At 45.9% G+C, this 24,404-nt stretch overlaps 3 protein-coding genes across 3 annotated transcripts in view; 2 read left to right on the forward strand and 1 right to left on the reverse strand.

Moving 5' to 3' along the window:
- Positions 1-535: 535 nt before the first annotated feature.
- LOC145400651 (macro domain-containing protein CT2219-like) lies at positions 536-7,557 on the reverse strand. The gene is made up of 5 exons (XM_080273087.1): positions 7,314-7,557; positions 5,690-5,849; positions 4,147-4,331; positions 2,805-3,121; positions 536-731 (listed from the first exon to the last, which is right to left on the reverse strand). The coding sequence occupies exons 1-4, from the start codon at positions 7,382-7,384 to the stop codon at positions 2,806-2,808; spliced, it is 732 nt and encodes a 243-aa protein (XP_080129213.1). The 5' UTR covers positions 7,385-7,557; the 3' UTR covers positions 536-731; position 2,805.
- A 647-nt stretch (positions 7,558-8,204) lies between these two features.
- Positions 8,205-13,755, forward strand: pen-2 (presenilin enhancer, gamma-secretase subunit). Its single transcript, XM_080273088.1, has 3 exons — positions 8,205-8,353; positions 9,850-9,954; positions 13,102-13,755. Exons 1-3 carry the CDS (start codon positions 8,293-8,295, stop codon positions 13,239-13,241), a joined length of 306 nt encoding a protein of 101 aa, XP_080129214.1. The 5' UTR covers positions 8,205-8,292; the 3' UTR covers positions 13,242-13,755.
- Positions 13,756-22,948: 9,193 nt separating this feature from the next.
- LOC145400724 (UDP-glucosyltransferase 2-like) overlaps positions 22,949-24,404 on the forward strand; it is a 32,950-nt gene continuing 31,494 nt past the window's right edge. The window contains exon 1 of the mRNA XM_080273159.1: positions 22,949-23,761. Coding sequence (XP_080129285.1) covers positions 22,949-23,761 — 813 coding nt within the window. The remainder of the gene's footprint in view (positions 23,762-24,404) is intronic.

Raw genomic sequence — 24,404 nt, forward strand, 5'->3', positions numbered from 1 at the left:
TACCAAAAACCAACTGTGAAAACTGTCTGAGGCCGTGTACAGGACGCTGGGCTATGTGTGTCAAGGCAGAAGGGCCAACTTTGAGGGGGATTAGTGTCCTAGCGCAACTGGTTACCTATTTATTTTTTTACAGCCTAAGGTCTGATACTTTATGAACACACCTCGTATGACCTTGAGTCACTATTGAAAAGAAAATGTATAGTTAAATATATGAATTGTTAAATATATAAAAAAAATAAAATAAAAGAGTAAACTGTAAATAATAATAATAATAATAATAATAAAATTAATAATAATAATAATAATAAAATAATAATAATCCATCCATCCATCATCCAATCCTACGTTGCCCCATGAGGACTGTAGGAGCCTGGGGCTAGGCAAGTTGGTCCTGACATTTAAGACGAGTGAAAAAAAAAAATAAATAAATAAAAATAATAATAATAATAATAATAATGATAATAATAATAATAAAAATGATGATAATAATAATAATAATAATAATAATAATAATCAGTGAAAATAAAGGGGAGACTCATATGGACAGTCCTTTATTACAAAAACCGGGTCAGTTCGGTTATCAACATGTCCCGTGATGTCCCCACGGCTGGTCCGATGTCCCAAGATTAGTCTGATTGTCTTCGATGCTGGTGTGGTGTCCCATTGGCCGGTCCGGATGTCCCAAAGTGAATTAATTTATGCTTCCCTCTGAGGTGGACCACTGACATCACCTGTGGAGAGAAGGGGGAGTGAGAGACTAACAAGGAGTGTGTATGTGAGTGAGGTGGAGGCTGAGGATGAGATGGGATGGTGTGGAGAGGTGTATGAGAGACTGACAAGGAGTGTGTATGTGAGTGAGGTGGAGGCTGAGGATGAGATGGGATGGTGTGGAGAGGTGTATGAGAGACTAACAAGGAGTGTGTATGTGAGTGAGGTGGAGGCTGAGGATGAGATGGGATGGTGTGGAGAGGTGTATGAGAGACTGACAAGGAGTGTGTATGTGAGTGAGGTGGAGGCTGAGGATGAGATGGGATGGTGTGGAGAGGTGTATGAGAGACTGACAAGGAGTGTGTATGTGAGTGAGGTGGAGGCTGAGGATGAGATGGGATGGTGTGGAGAGGTGTATGAGAGACTAACAAGGAGTGTGTATGTGAGTGAGGTGGAGGCTGAGATGGAGGGATGCGGTGGAGAGGTGTATGAGAGACTAACGAGGAGAGTGTATGAGTGAGTTGGAGGATGAGGATGAGATGGGATGGAGTGGAGAGGTATATTAGAGAGGGGGGTGAGAGACTAATGAGGAGAGTGTATGTTAGGTGGAGGATGAGATGAAGGGATGGAGTGGAGAGGTATATTAGAGAGGGGGGTGAGAGACTAATGAGGAGAGTGTATGTTAGGTGGAGGATGAGATGAAGGGATGGAGTGGAGAGGTATATTAGAGAGGGGGGTGAGAGACTAATGAGGAGAGTGTACGTGAGGTGGAGGCTGAGGATGAGATGGAGGGATGCGGTGGAGAGGTGTATGAGAGAGGGGGGGGAGAGACTAATGAGGAGAGTATATATGAGGTGGAGGCTGAGGATGAGATGGGATGGTGTGGAGAGGTGTATGGGAGAGGGGGGTAAGAGACTAACAAGGAGAGTGTATGTCAGGTGGAGGCTGAGGATGAGATGGAGGGATGGTGTGGAGAGGTATATGAGAGAGAGGGAGGTGAGAGACTAACAAGGAGAGCGTGTGTGAATGAGGTGGAGGCTGAGGATGAGATGGAGGGATGGTGTGGAGAGGTGTAGGAGAGAGGGGTGTAAGCTGCAGGGAGGGCAAGGGACAGGGTGACATGGAGGCGATTTGTTTGTGGCTACTCCTTATGGGATTAAAGCATCTGGCAATATAGAGAGAGAGAGAGAGAGAGCCTTCATGTGGTGGCACTGATATAACCTGGGCAATTCCACTACCTACTTATACAAACATTCCTTCTCCCAATCATACGAACGGATGGTGGGCTGCAGGAGAAGGGCAATTTTAGCCTGCAGTCCACTGGGTTCAAGATTCACCCCTGAGGCAATGGGAATATGGACTAAATGTCACATAAGGTAGTTTTAAATGCTATCACACCACCATCCACTCACTTGATGTGGTGCTGCCTACTTCTTCCTTCACGTTTATCATTCTTTTTCTGTGTCTGTCCTCCTCTCTTCCTATTTCTCACCATCATCCACTCACTTGATGTAGTGCTGCCTACTTCTTCCTTCACCTTTATCATTCTTTTTCTGTGTCTGCCCTCCTCTCTTCCTATTTCTCACCATCATCCACTCACTTGATGTAGTGCTGCCTACTTCTTCCTTCACCTTTATCATTCTTTTTCTGTGTCTGTCCTCCTCTCTTCCTGTTTCTCACCATCATCCACTCACTTGATGTAGTGCTGCCTACTTCTTCCTTCACTTTTATCATTCTTTTTCTGTGTCTGTCCTCCTCTCTTCCTATTTCTCCCATCTTTCCTGTCACTTTTTATTACTCTTCTTTCCTTTTCAGGTGGCTTTACATTGAGTGACAAGCCTAATGGTTTCCTGTAAGCCAGGAAACCATTTACAATGCTGGGTGGTAACCATATAACCAACCCATACGTGTTCCCTACGTGTCAACAAGTGGGTTGGTGGAGGGTTAGTGCCCCTCCCTGTAAAACAACTAACTCAAAGACAAACCCCCATCCCTTACCGGATTATGGCATCTGGCTAGAGATAGATAGATAGATAGAGATAGACAGACAGATAGATAGATAGATAGACAGATATATCAATAAACCCCTTACGCACCTCAGGGCAGAGGGAAGAACACCGGCAGGTAGCGGTGATAGATGTCGATGTCCACTTTTAGGAAGAGGCAGAAGATGACCCGATCGAACTTGTCCCGGTGCGCCTCCAGCATCGTCCGCACCACCGGCAGCACCACACACACGGCCGCCTCGTTGGGGTACCCGTAGACGCCCGTGGAGATGCAGGGGAAGGCCAGGGTGCGGATATTGTTGTCTATGGCCGTCTGCATCACGCGTCTGTAGCAGGATTCGAGCAGGGCCGGCTTCTCACCCATTGGCCCGACAGTGTGGATGACGTACCGCGCTGGGAGGCCGTACCTGGAATGATAGGGCATGAGTGTAGTGAAGATGACCACAGAAAGACCTGTTTGTCTATCTATCTATCTATTGCCAGACGCCTTAATCCCATAAGGGGTGGCCACAAACAAGTAGCCTCCATGTCACCCTGTCTCACCGCCATTTCACTGCCCTGCTCCCAGCTCACACACCCCTCTTTCATATACCTCTCCACTCCATCCCTCCATCTCATCCTTGGCCTTCCCCTCCCACTCTCCCCCCCCTCCACCTCACTCACATACACTCTCCTCATCAGTCTCTCACATGAGTGTGGTAAAGATGGCTGTAGAAAGACACCTGTTTGTCATGCACTGAAATTCTTGTTCATCGTCATCATCATTGTCATCACCACCATCACTACGATCACCACCACCATCATTAATCATTATCATCATTTTCACTGTTGTTGCCATCATCATCAATATCATCAACATTGTTGTCATCATCACCATCACCACCACCACCACCACTACCATCATCACCACCACCACCACCACTATCATTATCAATCATCACCACTGTCATCATCATCATCAATCACCATCATCATATGGCCTGGAAGCAAACCAAGTGCCAAGTGAGGGGAAGGCCAAGGATAAGGTGGAGGGATGGAGTGGAGAGGTATATGAGAGATGGGGGTGTGAGCTGGGAGCAGGGCAATGAAGTGGTATTGGACAGGGCAACATGGAGGCGATTTGTTTGTGGCCACCCCTTATGGGAGAGGAGAGGAGAGGAGAGGAGGGGAGGAAAGGAGAGAAGAAAACTAAAAGAAGGAGTGCAAATAGGATAGCTTGACACACAACATCACCAGCAAAACCTAAAGGAGAGGAGAGGAGAGGAAGAGGAGCGGAGAGATGAGGAGAGGAAAGGAAAGAAGAGGAGAGGAGAAGGGAAGAGAGGAGGGAAGGGGAGAGGAGAGAAGAGGAGAGACAAGGAGAAAGGAGAGAAGAAAACAGGAAAAAGAAGGGATGTAGATAAGGGACCCAAACACAAACATCAAATCCTACCCTCCCGTAATTTTTGCATCGCCGGTGTCGCATCCGCCCAGTGTGACACACTCGCGGTACAGGGCACCTCCCGCTGCCCTGTGTATGGCACCATCCACGCCACCACCACCCAGGAGGCTGTTGTTGGCCGCATTCACCACCGCATCCACCTCTAGGGTCGTTATGTCTCCAGTGAATACTGAGATCTGGAAGAAAGAGAACTGTAAGTCTGCCTATCAGGGCCTTGTTTGGTGAGCCACAGCTCACAAATGCGAGTATTTTTTCCCTTCGCTGAACAAATTTTACATGCAAGTTGCCTTTTGGCCAGGAGAAAATACATCCACTTCAAAACCCAGTAAACTACAAAATAAGTAAATCTCACATAAATGAACAAAAAGGCATGTTGTGATTGATTATTAAGTCTTTCCTTGTCGGCACTGTGAATGTTTAAAAATTGACAGTATGTAAATATATAAATAATTATATTTATTGCTCATAAAATATTTTGACTCGTAGTCAGTTTGGCTGCTAAAAATTTATTTGGCTTGTAAATCTGAAACCTTAGGAGCCAAATGGCTGGCAACCATCAGCAGTTAGCAAGAGCCCTGCCTATACAGTATATCTATCTATTTAAAGAGTACAGTAAGTCTGTCTATTCTGAACTTTGCTCTCTGTTATCTTGTTTTTGTTTTTTCTTGGAATGAACAATTTGCAGGCTCCTGGCCTTTGGTTCCTTCTTCCTTGCATGAAAAAAAAAAAAATAAATAAATAAAAATAAAAGCCATCTAAAGAGTACCATAGGCCTATCTATCTATCTATCTACCTCTATCCAGACACCATAATCCGGTAAGGGGGGTGAGGGTGTCTGAGTTAGTTGTTTTATGGGGAGGGGCACTAAACCTCCACCAACGCTGACACGTAGGGAACACGTGTGGGTTGTTTTTATGGTTACCACCTAGCATTGTAAATGGTTTCTTGGCTTACAGGAAACCATTAGGCTTGTCACTCAATGTAAAGCCACCTGAAAAGGAAAGAAGAGTAATAAAAAGTGACAGGAAAGATGGGAGAAATAGGAAGAGAGGAGGACAGACACAGAAAAAGAATGATAAAGGTGAAGGAAGAAGTAGGCAGCACTACATCAAGTGAGTGGATGATGGTGAGAAATAGGAAGAGAGGAGGACACACACAGAAAAAGAATGATAAAGGTGAAGGAAGCAGTAGGCAGCACTACATCAAGTGAGTGGATGATGGTGAGAAATAGGAAGAGAGGAGGACAGACACAGAAAAAGAATGATAAAGGTGAAGGAAGAAGTAGGCAGGACTACATCAAGTGAGTGGATGATGCTGAGAAATAGGAAGAGAGGAGGACAGACACAGCAAAAGAATGATAAAGGTGAAGGAAGAAGTAGGCAGCACTACATCAAGTGAGTGGATGATGGTGAGAAATAGGAAGAGAGGAGGACAGACACAGAAAAAGAATGATAAAGGTGAAGGAAGAAGTAGGCAGCACTACATCAAGTGAGTGGATGATGGCCACCACCATGCACCACCAAGGGACACTCACTTTTTTGTTCAGCTCTGCATCGGGTGTATAAATACTGCCAGACAACAGCCGTGTGATGGCGTCCTTGCTGGCGGCGCACTTGTCAACCATGAATTTGTTCTTGGTGTAGTATTCAGGCCAGGCGGGCACATTGGACAGGGTGACGAATTTGGGGCCACATCTGAAGGGAAGAAAATGAGAGTCAAGAGTTAAGTTTTGCTGATTCACTTACTACAGTCAAAAGCTTCATTACAAACACTGTATCTTTTAAACAATTGGGCATGTCGGACAGGGTGACGAATTTGGGGCCACATCTGAATGGAAAATATGAGAGATCTGGGAGTTACATTTTATCAATTCACTTACTTCAGTCAAAACCTTCATTACTAGTGCTATCCATCCATCTGCCATCCAATCCTACGTTGCCCCATGAGAAGCGTAGGAACCCAGGGCTAGGCAAGTTGGTCCTGACATTTAAGATAAGCTGTATCTTGGAAATAAATACTATATCATTTTTTATCGCTTTCTGTAAAACTCAGTGACTAAACTCCGTTTTTTTCCCTTATTTCTTTCTTTTTCTGATTCGGTTTGTTGGTAATATAACTTATACACAACATATTTTGGCAGGCGTTTAGCACTTGGGCCCCAGAATGCTTTTGTTCCATCTAAATAAGCTGTACCTTCCTAAAACAACCATCTATCTATGTATCTATTTCCAGACACCTCAATCCCGTAAGGGGTGGCCACAAAAAAATCGCCTCCATGTTGTCCTGTCCCCTGCCATTTCACTGCCCTGCTCCCAGCTCACACTCTCCTCTCTCATATACCTCTCCACTCCATCCCTCCATCTCATCCTCGGCCTCCCCCTCCCTCTCCTCCCTCCACCTCACTCACATACACTCTCCGTTCATCTCTCAGTCTCCATTCTGCCATCTCATCCTCAGTCTGCTCCTCCCTCTGCACCCCTCCACCTCACTCACGCTCACAAATACACACAGGAGGATGTTAATGTGGTATGCAAAATTTAAGTCAATATGGACGAAATGAAGTCTGGATTACCAATTACAATATCACAAAAAAAAAAAAAAAAAAAAAAAAAAAAAAAAAAAGGCATATGAAGCCCCTGACATACAGCTACCCCATTGCTTCAGAATACTCAGCCTCTCTTCGACATTAATCTGTAATTGATTAAGTTTATGTAGGCCTTAACAACACGTGATGCTGAGGCCAAGTGGGGAGGATGGAGAGTGAGAGACTGACGAGGAGAGTGTATGTGAGTGAGGTGGAGGGGGAGGCCAAGGATGAGATGGAGGGATGGAGTGGAGAGGTATATGAGAGAGGGGGGTGTGAGCTGGGAGCAAGGCAGCGAAAAGCCGGGGACAGGGCGACATGGAGGCGATTTGTTTGTGGCCACCCCTCACGGGATTAAGGCGTCTGGCAATAGATAAACAGATAGATGCTGTTGCCCTGGGTTCGCCTGGATGTAAACTCAGTAGACTGCAGGCTTAAGTTACCTTCCCCCTACAACCCACCATCCTCCTTTCGGGGTATTGGGGGACATTTGTATAACTAGACATTCGAGCCGCCTGGTTAGATCGATGCCACCACAAGAAGGCGTCCCTCTTCAACAAATAACGTACTGTACCTGTAATGTTTCCGTCTGTCCTCCACTGACATTGACAGGATCCGTCTCTTCTCGTCCTCGAACCCCGCCATTTTGTCCTTTTCAAAGTCCGACAGCCCACGCACCGCTAGATATGAGGTCCCCGAGGTGGCAGCTAGATTCCCGGGCCGTGGTGCAGCTGGCGGGAGAAAGGAAGAAGGATAACAGGAGAATATTCCACCGCTGAAACGCCGCCAACCTCCCGATAATAGGCGCAGGGGAACCATTGTTGTTGGAAAATTCGTACTCTCTAATTTCGGTATTGGAAGAGATAATGGAAAAGTATACTGCTTTATTTTTCACTCCTCAACCAAAATACTTTCACTGGACCGCTTAAATTATATAATATACTAATCAGTACTACATAACTTTTTATAGTGAGTTGCAATTGAACCACTCTGCATTATCTGTATTTTACTAATATTTACAAATTACAGCTTAGTATGCCCCCCCATTTTTCAACAAGAATATCTACTATGCAGTTTCAGCTTTGTAGTTTGTTTTATAGAAGCCGAAGTCTCCATCGAAAGAAACGACGAATATACTATCTCGAATATTGTAACATTCAGCTCAGCGTAAACGAAATGTATATGAGAAGTAAAGAAAAGCTTGGGAAGAAAATGATGTGCAAAAGATAAAATAACTCCTTGACTTTACTCCGGTTTCCCAAGATCATACTAATGAGCTCATAATTTTAAGTCCATAACCACCATTGTGATTTTGGTATGGTCATAACTTGGTTTAGTTTCTTCTAAGGATCTTTATCAGGTGATAACAAATTGACTGTAGCAGTGCAGTTGTACATTTTACCAGTAATGGAAAAACCACACGGATTCCTAGACGAGCCATATCGGCGCAGCTGATTGTCAAGGAGTATAGCCCAAGAGAGAAATTTATTTTTTTCAAGTTTTCTCTTATTTCTGAGTGTAAGGACGGCTTATTTTAATTCCAGAAGCCCATCATGAACCTGGCGAAGCTGCCTAATGAGAGGAAACTGACGCTGTGCCGCAAATATTATATGGGTGAGTAGCTGAATTCGTGGCCGTTTCACTCATGTTTACATTTTACAAATTCCTCAAATGATAGAAATTAAATTAACTGTGTTATACATCAAGACGATTTTATTCACGGTAGAGGTGACTATGTTGTCTGTGGTTTACAAGGTGTCTGCTGTCTAAATTCAGTAACTCTGGCTTCCGTGACGCGGTATTGTGCTCATGTGATTCACTTTTAGCTGAAAATGGTATCACAAGCTTATGACTCATACGTTGAATATATTTACTTTTTTTTTGTGGGGGGGGGGCACCAAACTATTGTCAGAAAAAAGTAATAGGTCTACATTTTGACACATTATTCAAAGATGAACAACTCATAATTTATAAATCTATGGGAAATAACTTTAATTTGCATAGAATATTTGTATTTACAGATGTTTGAATTTATATCATGTGGAGATTGCCATACCAGGCCTTTGGGTAAATTTTCCATTTTGGACAACACCTCTTTGGAAGACAAAATCCTAAAACCAAACCAAAACTTAAACCAAACCAGACCAAAAATTAACTAACCTAACCTAACCAAACTAAATATTAATAAGTTAACCTAACCTTACCAAACTTAACCTCGGACTTTCACTTTAATCTAGGTCGAAGTTGAGGTAAGTTGTAGCTCCAGAATAGAAAAGAAATTGAAGGTGTTGTCCGGAAGTGCAATAAGACAGCTTTTTGTAATTATTAATATCTTTCGACGAACTGCAGGAGAACACCCCTTCTTGTTTGTTATCCTTGTCTTATCAAGTAGTTTAGTTACTCTTGTAGGAGCTGCCTAGTGTGGGCCAGATGCACTACTATGGTTATCCTCTTATTTTATGTTATGTTTATGTGGAAGGAGGGAGAGGAAGGCTGAGGATGAGTTAGAGGGATGGAGTGGAGAGGTATATGTGAGAGGGGGTTGTGAGCTGGGAACAAGGCTGCGAAATGGCGTGGGACAGGGCAACATGGGGGCGATTTGTTTGTGGCTACCTCATACAGGATGAAGGGGTCTGGCAATTGATAGATAGGTAGATTATTATTACTAGTGTGGATAATAATATTCCTTTTTTATTACTGTGTGTTCACTCTTTATATTTTTTTCTTCTATTTCTTCTGCTACAGTACTGTATATTATTATTATTACAGTATTATTATTATTATTATTATTGTGTTAACTGTAATATGATTCCTCTTTTATAACACTTTGTACTCTTCTTCTTTTCTTCGTCTTTTTTTCCTCTATTTCTCCTTCTACTGCAACTTATTATTATTATTATTATTGTTACTGTATTATTATTATTATTATTATTATTATATACCGGTACTGTAGTTGTAGTAGTAACAGTAGTAGTTGTAGTAATAGCAGTAGTACGGTAGTAATAATAATAGTACATTATCATATCACCATCATCATCATCATCATATAAACTCTGCTGCCTCTCTTCACTACCACCACCTCACCTCCCCCCTCTCTTTCTCTCCCTCAGCCGGCTTTGCGTTGCTGCCATTCATGTGGGCGGTGAACTTCGTGTGGTTCCTGAAGGAGGCCTTCCGTGCCCCACCCTACCCTGAGCAGAAGCTGATACGACGATGTGAGCACTGATGCGGGTTTTGGTACCTCTCTCTCTCTCTCTGTCTCTCTCAGTCTGTCTCTGTCTGTCTGTCTATCAATCTATCAGTCTGTCTCTCTGTCTATCTACCAGTCTGTCTCTGTCTGTCTGTCTGTCTATCAATCTATCAGTCTGTCTCTCTGTCTGTCTACCAGTCTGTCTCTTGTCTGTCTGTCTTTCTGTCTGTGTGTCTTTATATGTTTATTTATCAGTCTATAGTATTTGCTTTCTCTGTTTTTATCTGTCTCTACCCTGAGCATGTGTTTTGTTATAGCTCTCAGTTTATCTCTCTGTCTATCAATCTGTCTATCTATCTTCCTCATGTGTCAGTCTGTCTCTCCATGTAACTCCACAGGCTCCTCTCAAATAACTCATTTCCACTGCTCTCACTCTTGACTTGTGTCCCTTCAACATGGCCCAAGCTTCACATCCATATGTTAGAGTTGGTATCACAATACTGTCATTATCTATCTATCTATCTATCTATAGCCTGACGCCCTAATCCCGCAAAGGGTGGCCGCAGACAAAACGCCTCCAAGTCACTCTGTCACCCACCATTTGACTCCCCTCCCCCCAACTCACCCCCCCCTCCCTCATATACCTCTCAACTCCATCCCTCCACCTCATCCTCGGTCTGCCCCTCCCTCTCCCTCCCTCCACCTCACCTACATACACCCTCTTAGTCAGTCTTTCATTCTCCATCCTCTCCACATGTCCAAACCACCTCAGTGTATTTCTCCTAATCTTTTCAACCACATCCACATCTACCCCACAACTTTCCTTCACTTCTTCATTCGTCAACCTGTCCCTCCATGTCACTCCACATGCTCCTCTCAAGTAACTCATTTCCACTGCTCTCACTCTTGACTTGTTCCCCTCTTGCAAGGTCCACGCCTCGCTTCCATACGTCAGGGTAGGGATCACAATACCATCATGCAGTGACTTCTTAACTTCCATACTCACCTCCTTATTTCTCATCACTGCTTTCAGTGTGCCAACAACCTTCCTTCCCTGCTGTACCCTTTCACGTACTTCATCCCCCAAAGTTCCATCCTTACTCATCACACTACCCAAGTACTTGAATGCACTCACATTCTCCATATCATCACCGTCCAACCTCACTGCACACTCTGTGACTTCATTCCTCTCAAACACCATAACTTTACTTTTGTTTACATTAACTTTCAGCTCCCTCCTCCTACACACTGTCCCAAATTCATTCACCAAACCTTGCAACTCCCATTCATCTTCACTCAACAATACTGTATCATCAGCAAACAGCAACACCGGAAGCTTCCAAATCTCACCCTCATTCATTAGGGCCACCCCCACATCCACTGCCCTACCTTGTACCTCCTTTACGACCCCATCCATATATATATTAAACAGCCATGGAGACATTACACACCCCTGTTTCAGTCCCACATTGAGATCAAAGAACTCACTCAGCTCACCATCCACTCGCACCGTAGCCCTAGCTCCCTCGTACATACTCTTCACAGCACTCAACAATTTCCCCTCCACTCCATATATTCTTAATACATTCCACATACCTTTCCTATCTATTCTGTCATAAGCTTTCTCCAAGTCGATGAAGGCAGCGTACACTTTCCTTCCCTTCTCTAGATATTTCTCCACTAAACATCTTAGAACAAATATCTGATCTACACACCCTTTTCCCTTCCTAAATCCCCCTTGTTCTTCTCCAACTAGCTCCTCTGTCATATGCCTAACCCTATCAATGAGTATTCTACCATATATTTTACCAGTCACACTAAGAAGGCAAATACCCCTATGGTTACCACATACTTCTCTCTCCCCCTTTACTTTGTACAGAGGAACAATTATACCTGATTTCCAGTCCTCTGGAACCCTTCCCTCTTCCCAAGCCAATCTACACAACTTCCATATCCACTCCACAACAATCTCACCCCCATACCTAAGCATTTCACCACACACTCCATCAATTCCTGGGGCCTTTCCCAGCTTAATCTTCTTCATCGCTTCCACTACTTCCGACCTACTGATCTCTTCCTCCCTCCTCTCATCTCTTCTTCTCCCAGCCATTCCCCAACCACTTATACTCACACTGCTCTCACTCTCTACATTCAACAAATCCTCAAAGTGCTCCTTCCATCTCCTCAATTTCTCTCTCTTCTCCACCAACAATCTATTATTCCTATCTTTCACTCCCCTACTATTTCCCCTTTCACACTGCCTTCCTTTCTTTACCTCCTTCCAAAACAATTTCTTACTCTCCCTCCATTTCACACTCAGATTCCTCCCAACCTCTTCATCCACTTTCATCTTACTCTCCTTCACCAATCTCTTAACCTCCCTTCTCCTGCTCACATATACCTCTCTCTTCTCTCTCTCATCTTCTCCCCTTAATATTAGTATTTGTATTAGTATTAGTATTAGTGTTTGTATTAGTATTGTTATTAATATTATTATTACAGTATTATAATTATTATTACTAGTAGTAGTAGTAGCAATAATGTTACTGCTCCATTTCCAGTCAGGGATGCTGCTGCTGATGATGATGGTGATAAAAATTCACATGCAGTCCTTCCTTACCTTTGCTGTAACTGCCTGGCTGCATTTCTCCTACAGATGTCAATAGTGTCGGGTGTGGGTGCTGGTTTTTGGCTGGTTGGACTGTCTCCCTGCCTTTCCCTGTCTCTTCCCTTCTCTCCTTTCCTCTCCCTGTCTCTCTCTTCCTCTCCGTGCCTCACCAGACCTGTCTCTTTCCCTCAGATGTTGTAGTGTCAGGTGTGGGTGCGGGTTTGTGGTTGCTTGGACTGTTTCCTTGCTAAACCCTGTCTCTCCCTGCCTAACCCTGTCTCTCCTAGCCTCTCCCTGTCTCTCTGTGCCTCACCAGACCTGTCTCTCTCCCTCAGGTGTCGTAGTGTCGGGTGTGGGTGCTGGTTTGTGGTTGGTGGGGCTGTCTCTCTCCCTCACACTGCCTCTTCCCCTCCCTCCCTTTCTCTCCCTGTCTCTCTCCAAGCCTCTCCCTTCCTCTCCCTGTCTCTCTCCAAGCCTCTCCCTTCCTCTCCCTGTCTCTCTCCAAGCCTCTCCCTTCCTCCCTCTTCCTCTCCGTGCCTCACCAGACCTGTCTCTCTCCCTCAGATGTCGTAGTGTCGGGCGTGGGTGCGGGTTTGTGGCTGGTTGGACTGATTGCCTGGGTTATCGTCTTCCAGCACTACCGCTCCGAGTGGGGGGCCACCGCCGACTACCTCTCCTTCGTCATACCCAAAGGCATACCCTAGTCGGCCCTCGGCTCTTCTCGGCTCGTGCTTCGTTACCCTGATCTAGTTTCAGCTCATATTCTGTTAGTGTTGCCTCATATTCGGTTAGTTTTGTCTCATCTTGGCTTGTCCTTCCTTTTTTTTTTTCATCTTGTCTCGTTTTGTATTCCCTTACTCTCGTCTCGTCTCACTTCGTACTCCCTTACTCTAGTCTCGTCTCACTTCGTACTCCCTTATTCTCGTCTCATCTCACTTCATGCTCCCTCTGTTTCGTCCCATCTTGGCTTATTCTGTTTTGTCTTATCTTGGCTTATACTGTACTGTATTTCGTTGGCTCCATCTCATCTCAACTCACCTTGAATTAGTCTCACAAAGTCTGTCTCACAAGAAAATACTCATCTCATCTCATATCAAAAAATCAGTTAGTGTCAAAGAATCACTTAATGTCTACATGCCCATGGGAAGTGAAATATGTTGCTGGAAATGAGGAAATGTGAAGGAAAAAAAGGAAATGAATGTGAAGGAAGGAAATGTATACTGCCATTACAAAACAGGTGTATGTGAGGTGGAGGGGGGATGAGAGGGGAAGGGGGAGGCCAAGGATGAGATGGAGGAATGGAGTGGAGAGGTATATGAGAGAGGAGGGTGTGGGCTGGGAGCAGGGCAGTGAAATGGTGGGGGACAGGGCGATATGGAGGCGATCTGTTTGTGGCCACCACTTGCAAGATTAAGGTGTCAGGCAAGAGAGAAGCCGACTCCACTCTTTCTTTACCCCTGCACAATTGTTGACTCTGTACAGGGGTTTTATCCGTGTGTGTGTGGAGTACAACTCTCATGTGTGGGGAGGCTCCCCACATACAGCTCTTCTCAATAGGGTGGAGTCAAAGGCTTTTCGTCTCATTAACTCTCCTCCTCTTACTGACTCCCTTCAACCTCTGTCTCTTCGCCGCACTGTTGCATCTTTATCTCTTTTCTATCGCTACTTTAATGGTCACTGCTCCTCTGAACTGTCTGCTTGCATTCCTCCACCTCTACGACAGGTACGTAGCACCCGTCTGGCAGCAAACTCTCATCCCTTTTCTGTCCAACTCTCTAATGCAAGAGTTAACCGTTACTCCCAGTCTTTCATTTATGCAACAGGTCAACTCTGGAACTGTCTCCCTCTGTCTGTATTTCCTGCTGCCTATGATCTCCATTCTTTCAAAAGCAGTGTGTCCAGGCATCTCGAAATGATCGGATCTTGAATTTAGCTCTCAATTGTATTTTGTTTTTCTCTTGGAGGGAACTGTTACTGCGGGCTCATGGCCTTTGGTTCCTTCTTCCTCGCATTAAAAAAAAAAAAAAAAAGGATAGATGGAACAGGTAATTGGGAAAAATGGACACATAAATTTAATAAGCGGAGTAAACCCTAGATAAACCAAACCCTCCTTTAACAAATTTTGGTTTTTACGACTACTTTGAGTTGGCCGAATGTTATGTTACGAGTTTTGGTTGGTGAAAGAATGGACGCATAGAAAACACCGACCAGCATGGCATCCCTACACACACACACACACACAACCAAGAGAAGTACACACACACACACACACACACATAAAACCATGAGAAATAGACACACACATAAAACCAAGAGAAACACACACACACACACACACACACACACACACACAACCAAGAGAAATACACACACACATACACACACACATAAAACCATGAGAAATAGACAGACACACACATAAAACCAAAAGAAACATACACACACACACAGAACACCTCATCAGTTTCTGGGTGGCCATAATCGTGAGAGAAGCCTTAAACAGAGCATATATTGAGGAGAAGAGCCATTTAGACTCAGGTGTATGGTATTGTATACGACTGTACTGTACAGGGAAACAATGCTCTGTATCTAGTAACTCTGCTGGAGAATGATGCTCTGTATCTACTAACTCTACAGGGAAATGATGCTCTGTAACTGCGAACTCTACAGGTGAATGATGCTCTGTATCTAATGACCCTACGGGCGAATGATGCTCTGTATCTACTAACTCTACCGGTGAATGATGCTCTATATTTAATGACTCTACGGGCGAATGATCCTCTGTATTACCCCGTCACGTCCCGAGGTTTTCCGCACCTCCGACATCCCCCAGTCCCGAGGTATTTTCGATTTTTTTTTTTTTTTTTTTTTGGCTAAAACCTCCGCTTTTGGTGAGAAACATCGAAAATTCATAGAGAAATCGCTCACCTGAGGTTTAAAAAACTCAATCCAGGTAGGAGTTCCTCCTTACCTGACCGGGTTTTCTAACATGCTGGCACCAAAGAAAACGAGTTCTATGGGAGGGTAACTATTTTATCCACTCATAAACGGTATTTATTTATTTACTTGGTACGAATTTATATGTAGTATGAGAGTATATTGGTTTTCAATCACCATTCATGACCTTTTTTTTCCCACATTACCTGATCATCATTTCTGACTGTTTCTTCCTGTAAAGCTACGTAAACATTGTCCTCCACATTGTCATCGTTTGGGGAATCACTCTGGCCCTGAATGCCTTTATTGGCCAGGTCACTGGTAACAGGTGAATTGCCGAGACAATGGCGTGATGGGGGGAGGTTATGCGGTGTAAGGCATTGTCCCTGCTTGGCATCTTGTAGAGGAATAGAGGAAGGTGTCCCGTGTATAAATACGAAAAATCACGTGCGAAAATTGAAAATTGTGCAAATTAGGGACCTTGCAATTGCACGACGTACCGGTATGTCGCCGGGATGGCAAATGCAAATCGTTGCAACGTACCCATACGTCGACGGGACGGGGCTGGTTAATGACTCTACAGGCAAGCGACGCTCTGTATATAACGATCTGTGTTCGGTAAAAGCCACAGTGTCTGGGAAATCACCAAACAGCATAGCATTCATCTTTAACCCCTAAAGCGTGGCCATGAACAGTCGACCCCCCTCGAGTGGCGGGGTTGTATCGCGGTCTGAGTACCTGTAGGAAAATATTAGCCAAAAATCAGAGATTAACCCTAGAACATTATACTTGATATGGCAGATAGTACTTACATTCAGCTTTCTCCAGAGACAGGTGCTGAGCCTTTGTGGACTACCCAAGGACTTGTGGAGACTTGCAAAGTTGGGTAACCAAATCTTCACTTTCACACCTCCAGCAACCCGGTTTCCCCTCTACCACAGCCTCATTCTGTCACAGTAAACTTTATACTACAACGTATAGGTAGTTTGGAATCCGTATTTGTACAATAAGCACTGAAAATAAGGCTAAAATCAACGGAGCGTACGGCCGACATGCACTGTGGCGGCGGTCTTCCCGTCACTCAACAAACATTTCCATTTTCACAGCTAAAAACATGTATACTACATTATTTTCAATCATATTACTTCCCAAAAGATCATCATACGCGCGTGCTTTTTATTCTGCCTTACGCCCGTCACTTTATTCTCGTTCCTGTCGGCCACTCGCACTGACTCGGAAGAGCTAGAACTCGCCATAATGTCACTTTGAAAGCCTGCGGTAAACTGACGCTAAACAGGGGCAAACCGTGCGAAAAAAAGCTAGTGTTACAACTGGGGAAACAAGCGTTTCCTATTAGCATAAACTGCTTGTGAGAGGAGAGCACAGATTTACAGTTCTGAGCAGTCAGAGCGCTGCCATGTATCACACCCAGGCTGGCCGGGCCGTGGTGGGGGGGAGGGGGGAAAAAACGCGATACTTGGCAACAACGGATCAGTAGTACAAAGGTAAAGTATGCTAATTGTAGCTAAAGGGTGGTGGTACTGATAGACAATACCAGCTGGAACATCCTTGCCTGGTTTATTCAAAATTAACTCGAATCGCAAATGCGACGATCCGCCGTTATGTCCTTTTTGGCGAGCGTCGCAAACGCGATGATCCGCGTTTAAGGGGTTAATGAACTATCAGCTTTAACATCAAGGGCCTGGTACCTATCTATCTATCTATCTATTGCCAGACGCCTCAATCCCATTCGGGGTGGTCACAAACAGATCGCCTCCACGTTGCCCTGTCCCCCGCCATTTCACTGCCATGCTCCCAACTCACACCCCCCTCTCTCATATACCTCTCCACCCCATCCCTCCATCTCATCCTCGGCCTCCCCCTCCCTCTTCCCCCATCTACCTTTCTCACATACATTCTCTTCGTCAGTCTTTCACCCTCCATCCTCTCCACTTGGCCTGGTACCAATTACAGTAAAACCTTGATATAATGGACTTCAGTTGACCGGACATCGCTTTTATCGGAATTGAGGAGCTACTGGACTAAACTCGTATATATTGAGAAAAGTCTGATAAAGCCAGAAACAGTCCGGACTGCCTGGCCTCTTCAGCTATGTTCACCACAATAAGGTAAATAAAAACATGTTTAACAGTGTACAGTACAGTATTATTATATATATTGTACCATTTGATTATTGTAGCGAAATTATAACACAGTACAGTACGACAAATAGTGAAAACAGATTAAAAACCGTTGATCAATCTGGACTAATGTCTGATATATTGGAAAAAGTCCGGATTAGCAGGGGAAAGTCTGGAGTTTGCTTTTATCGACATTTCGCATTTTTCGTAATGGCTTGGGGCCCAATTAGTCCGTTATAGTGAGGTCTTACCTTTGTTATATTGAGGATGTACTGTAATGGGTAAAAAAGGGGACACACATCTAACAGGTCATTGGGTTGAAATGGGGTTGCGGATTTGTCAGGTCCTATCGAGTGGGGTGTTGTGGATGGAACGACCTTGTTGGGGTGACGGCTTTGTAGCTTTACTTGCCTTTAGTAAATCTTTAGTATTTGGTACACAAGGATTTACAATAGAAAATAAAGGCCTTGGAAAAAAATTTGTCGGAGTGTTTGTATATCCTGAGTAATTTTTGAGAGAGAGAGAGAGAGAGAGTAAACTAATACTACGATGATGCTTGACTTACCTTGTGTGTTATATACAGTGACGAGATATGTGGCTGTTTATTTTAGTGTACCACCAATATTTCCATTTTCGTTTAAGGCTGAGAGATTTGAGTAACAGGATTATTGAATTTATGTTAGTATTGGTTTAGCTATTGTGTTTACACCGTTTATGCTTAAGATAGATAGATAGGTAGATAAGTAGACGATATATGGCAGTATATTATAGTCTACCGTCATTTTCCATTTTCTTTTAAGCCAGACAAATGAGAGACGAGCATTGAATTTATATTATTATTGGTTTAGCTATTGTGTTTATATATAGGCTACACTGAAGATATATAGATAAATAGATAGATAGACAGATAGATAGATAGGTAGATGATGTATGGGAGCATATTTTAATCTACCATCAATATGAATGACTGAACTAATATCAAGGACAGACTTTACTATTGTTTTTGAGTTTAGGCAGAATATTTTAGTGTACCATTCGTAACTCCATTTTCTTTTAAACCTGATTTGTTTATATTTTGATATTGGCAGTAATTTGTGTTAATGAAGATTATTTAAGTGTACTATTAATTCTTCCATTTTCTTTTTAAGCCTAAGTGTTACAGTATGGTGATTCTCTCTCTCTCTCTCTCTCTCTCTCTCCGGTTTGCCTTCGTTGATGCTGTTGATTAGTAGTGTAGGAGTAATGCTGTAGTAATTGCAGCCGTAGTATCTAATTAGGGAAGTACTCTCCTCAGTGAAGAACGCTCCCTAACACCATTTTCTAAGCGATTTAACATATTACCCTTTACTATCCTATCCTGAGTTAGATCAGTTCTTCCTATGTCGCCATACTCTGCATAAATACCATACAGAAGAACATTAACCAGCCATATCCAATAATAAATCGCTAAGTAAGATGTGCTAGTTGTTTTTCGTTCGTTTATAAAGGCCCCAGCATGTTTTTTTTACGTCGACCTTGGTCACTTACCGGCGGCTCTCCACGCTGCTCGATCTCTGACAGCCTCTCTTCAGTCCCTTATCCCTGAGGTCACACACGATGACCTCGTCCCAAGGTTTAACCCGCAACATTCACACCCCTCACCCTCCACATCCAATTGTCATCCCCCATCCTCTCCACATGCCCAAACCATCTCAATCTACCCCTCCTCATCACAACACCAATACATTCCAGTCCCATCCTTCCTCCCAAACCATCTCAGTCTACCCCTCCTCATCACAACACCAATACACTCCAGTCCCATCCTTCCTCCCAAACCATCTCAGTCTACCCCTCCTCATCACAACACCAATACACTCCAGTCCCATCCTTCTTCCCAAACCATCTCAGTCTACCCCTCCTCATCACAACACCAATACACTCCAGTCCCATCCTTCCTCCCAAACCATCTCAGTCTACCCCTCCTCATCACAACACCAATACACTCCAGTCCCATCCTTCTTCCCAAACCATCTCAGTCTACCCCTCCTCATCACAGCACCAATACACTCCAGTCCCATCCTTCCTCCCAAACCATCTCAGTCTACCCCTCCTCATCACAACACCAATACACTCCAGTCCCATCCTTCCTCCCAAACCATCTCAGTCTACCCCTCCTCATCACAGCACCAATACACTCCAGTCCCATCCTTCCTCCCAAACCATCTCAATATACCCCTCCTCATCACAACACCAATACTCTCCAGTCCCATCCTTCCTCCCAAACCATCTCAGTCTACCCCTCCTCATCACAACACCAATACACTCCAGTCCCATCCTTCCTCCCAAACCATCTCAGTCTACCCCTCCTCATCACAACACCAATACACTCCAGTCCCATCCTTCCTCCCAAACCATCTCAGTCTACCCCTCCTCATCACAGCACCAATACACTCCAGTCCCATCCTTCCTCCCAAACCATCTCAATCTACCCCTCCTCATCACAACACCAATACACTCCAGTCCCATCCTTCCTCCCAAACCATCTCAATCTACCCCTCCTCATCACAACACCAATACACTCCAGTCCCATCCTTCCTCCCAAACCATCTCAATCTACCCCTCCTCATCACAACACCAATACACTCCAGTCCCATCCTTCCTCTCAAACCATCTCAATCTACCCCTCCTCATCACAGCACCAATACACTCCAGTCCCATCCTTCCTCCCAAACCATCTCAATCTACCCCTCCTCATTACAACACCAATACACTCCAGTCCCATCCTTCCTCTCAAACCATCTCAATCTACCCCTTCTCATTACAACACCAATACACTCCAGTCCCATCCTTCCTCCCAAACCATCTCAGTCTACCCCTCCTCCCCCAGGCCTCGCATTCAAGGACGCACTACATATGACTATATTTCTGTCATTTTACCCAGACTTTACACACACACACACACACACACACACACACACACATTATGAAGTAAAGGAACATTGTGGTGTGGATGTGGATGTGTTGAAAAGCATTAGGATAAATACGTTGAGATGATGAGAGACTGGCTAGGAGAGTGTATGTGAGTGAGATGGAGGGGGAGACCGAGGATGTAGTAAAGGGATGGGGTGAAGTGTTGAGAGAGGCTGGTGTGAGGTAGAATGGACAGCATGATCCCGGAGACCAGGGTGACATGGAGGCGATTTATTTGTGGCCACCTCTTACGGGATTAAGGCATCTGGCTACACACACACACACACACACACACACACACACACACACACACACACACACACACACACACACACACACACACACACACACGTCGACCTCAGGCTTTGAACTGTAAGATAAATACATACATACATGCACACATACATAACCACACACACACACACACACACACACACACACACACACACACACACACACACACACACACACACACACACACACTTGATTGCTGAGTTATGCTAGTCACGAAGAAGTGCTGTGTGAAAGATGTTAAGCTGTTGTGTGGTTTTGCGTGAAATAAGATGCATATGGGTGAGAGGAAGCTCCCTAACGCCTCTTCCTTAGCGATTTATTTTTGGATATGGCTGGTTAATATCCTTTTGTACGATATTTATGCAGAGTATGGCGATATTGGAAGGATTTATGTAACAGAAGAGGCCAGTAAGGTGTAATAAACAAAATAAATCGCTCAGGAAAAGGTGTTAGGGAGATTTATGCAGAGTATGGCGGTATTGGAAGGATTTATGTAACAGAAGAGGACAGTAAGGTGTAATAAACAAAATAAATCGCTCAGGAAAAGGTGTTAGGGAGATATATGCAGAGTATGGCGATATTGGAAGGATTTATGTAACAGAAGAGGCCAGTAAGGTGTAATAAAACAAATAAATCGCTCAGGAAAAAGTGTTAGGGAGATTTATGCAGAGTATGGCGATATTGGAAGGATTTATGTAACAGAAGAGGCCAGTAAGGTGTAATAAACAAAATAAATCGCCCAGGAAGAGGCGTTAGGGAGTGTGTGATGTGGTGAGGCAGTGAGAAGTGGAGTGTACTACCGTATATCTGGAGAGTGTGGTGCTGTAATAAGTAAAATAAATCGCAAAAGAAAAGGCGATAAGGAGTGTGTCAGGTAGTGAGAAGAGTGTGTTTTTTCCGGAGTTTGGTGCTGTAATAAATAAAATAAATCTCTAAGGAAAAGGCGTTAGGGAGTGTGTGATGGAGTGTGTTTGACGGCTAGTGTGGTGCTGTAATAAATAAATCGCTAAGGAAAAGGCGTTAGGGAGTGAGTGATGGAGTGTGTTTGACGGCTAGTGTGGTGCTGTAATAAATAAATCGCTCAGGAAAAGGCGTTAGGGAGTGTGTGATGGAGTGTGTTTGATGTTAGTGTGGTGCTATAATAAATGAATCGCTCAGGAAAATGCGTTAGGGAGTGTGGTTGACGGCTAGTGTGGTGCTGTAATAAGTAAAATAAATCGCTCAGGAAAAGGCGTTTGGGAGTGAGGTAGTGAGAAGTGGAGTGTGTTTTCCGTAGAGTGTGGTGACTGTGCTGGTGGGGTACGAGAGGCGGGGCCACACTTTGCACCCTCCCCCCCTCCCTCTCTCTCTCCCTTTTCCTCCCTTCCCCCTACCCCTCTCCCCCTCCCTCTATCTCCCCCCCTTCATACCTCTTCCCCTCCCTTTCTTCTTTCCTCCTCCTCCTCCTCCTCCATCTCTTCCCTACCCATCTTCCTGTCCCTTCCCTCCCCTCACGTCTTCCCGTCCCCTCCCCTCCCCTTACCCCTTTCTTCTCCCCTCCCCCTCCTCCCCCTCCTCCCCCACCTGGCCAGGAGTGTGCACGTTATCTCTTCAAGTCCTCCTGATTACACTGCACCCGCCCCACCACACCACCACCACCACACCACCACCACCACCACCCTGCCTGCTGCCTGCCTCCCTGCCTGGCTCACTCTGTCTCCTGCCTCACCACCCCTCGCTGCCTTACCCCCTCACCACCACCGGGACACACCTACACTCACATATACCCTGCCTGACTCCCCTGCCTCACCTGCACCCTGTCTGCCTTGCCTTCCCTCACTCCTGCCTAACCCCTTCTGCCTAACCCCCACCACAATACAGGGGCATACATACCCTGCCTCATCCCCACACCCTGCCCTGCCCTGCCCTGCCCTGCCCTGCCCTGCCTTGCCGTGTCTTCCAGCTCGATCGTCACCTTGCCTCGTGCGCCCCTCGCCTGTCAGTGTGTTAGTGTGTGTTTTGCCTGACGCCCGCGCCTGTGAGTGTCAAGTGTGGTGTTAGTGTGAGACATCAGTTTGCGGCGGGGTGGGTGTGTAGCCGCCCCTGCCACAATGTCGCGGGCGTGGGCGTGGGTGTGGGTGTGGGCGTGTCTGTGGGTGCTTCCCCCGCCCACACACCCAGCTGAGATCCTGGTGCTGACTCCCTTCGGCTCGCGGTCGGTTCGGTCCTTGTTCTGGGAGGTGACGGGGGCCCTGGCTGCCAGGGGGCACCGCGTGACGCTTATAGCAGGAGGTGACGCGCCCCTGGACCGTCACGTCAACGTCACACACCTGGTAGCGCCCCACAGCGGACTGGACCAGATGGACCTGTTTGAGGTTCGGCGGGACGGCACCGCCTTCCGGATGCTGGTTCGTGCCCTGCCGCACGTGGCCAAGGAACTGTACGCCGACCCCGCCGTGATGGCGGCGTGGCGACGCAGACACGAGTTTGACGCCATCATCATCAACAGCGCCGTCAACGAGATGGCCTTCCCGTTCCTGCTGGGGGTCAGCGCCCCCTTCATCACCCTCTCCCCGACCGGCACCGAGCCCCTCCAGCTGTCCTACCTGGGCAACCTGGTGAGTCCCGCCGCCCTGCCCTCGGTGCTGCTGCCGTACAGCGACTCCCTCACCCTGTGGGAGCGCCTGGTGAACACCCTGGCCACCATAGCGCTGCGCTACGTGTTCCGCCGCAGCGTGTCCGGTCCGCTGGTGTCGGCGCTGCGGCCCACCTTCCCGGACCTGCCGGACCCCTTCAGCGTGTACCCCAGGCAGTCCCTGGCCCTCCTGCACCGCCACCACCTCATGGACGGCGCCATACCACTCCTGCCTAACCAGGTGGAGGTGGGCTGCCTTACCTGCCGACCACCCAGGCCCTTGCCACAGGTGCGTCAACTCAGATTTACCTTGTCTTGCCTTACCCTGCCTTACCCTACCTTACTCTGCCTTACCCTACCTTATCATGTCTTGCCTTGCCTTACCCTGCTTTCCCTGCCTATACCTAGCCGTACCCTGCCTCATGCTCTGCTTTACCTACCAATCCCCCAAGCCTCTGCCACAGCTGCGTCGACTAGGTTTTCAATTATTCTATGCCTTACCTTACCCTGCCTTACCTGCCGAACCCCCAAGCCTCTGCCACAGGTGCGTGTACTCCATTTTGACTGATTCTATGCCTTACTGATATTCCTTTGCCTTACCTTGCTACCCTGCCTTACCCTGCCTCACTCAGTTACCCATCTTACCCTGTGGACCCTACCTTACCCTGCCTTACCCTACCCCACCCGGTGCCCCATCTTACCTTGCCTCTCCTTTCGCCTCCCTTCACCCCTGCCACGAGTCAGTTCATACCCTGTTTTTGCGAGCACACCCTCCCCTGCCTCACGAACCTCGCCTCACGTACCCTGCCTCACATACCTTGCCTCACGTACCCTGCCTCACGTACCCTGCCTCACATACCCTGCCTCACGTACCCTGCCTCATGTACCCTGCCTCACGTACCCTGCCTCACGTACCCTGCCTCACGTACCCT

The sequence above is a fragment of the Coenobita brevimanus genome, chromosome 53 (assembly GCF_032717465.1).
Source record: "Coenobita brevimanus isolate Jiangsu-jjx chromosome 53, ASM3271746v2, whole genome shotgun sequence".
In the NCBI taxonomy this organism is placed as follows: Eukaryota; Metazoa; Arthropoda; class Malacostraca; order Decapoda; family Coenobitidae; genus Coenobita; species Coenobita brevimanus.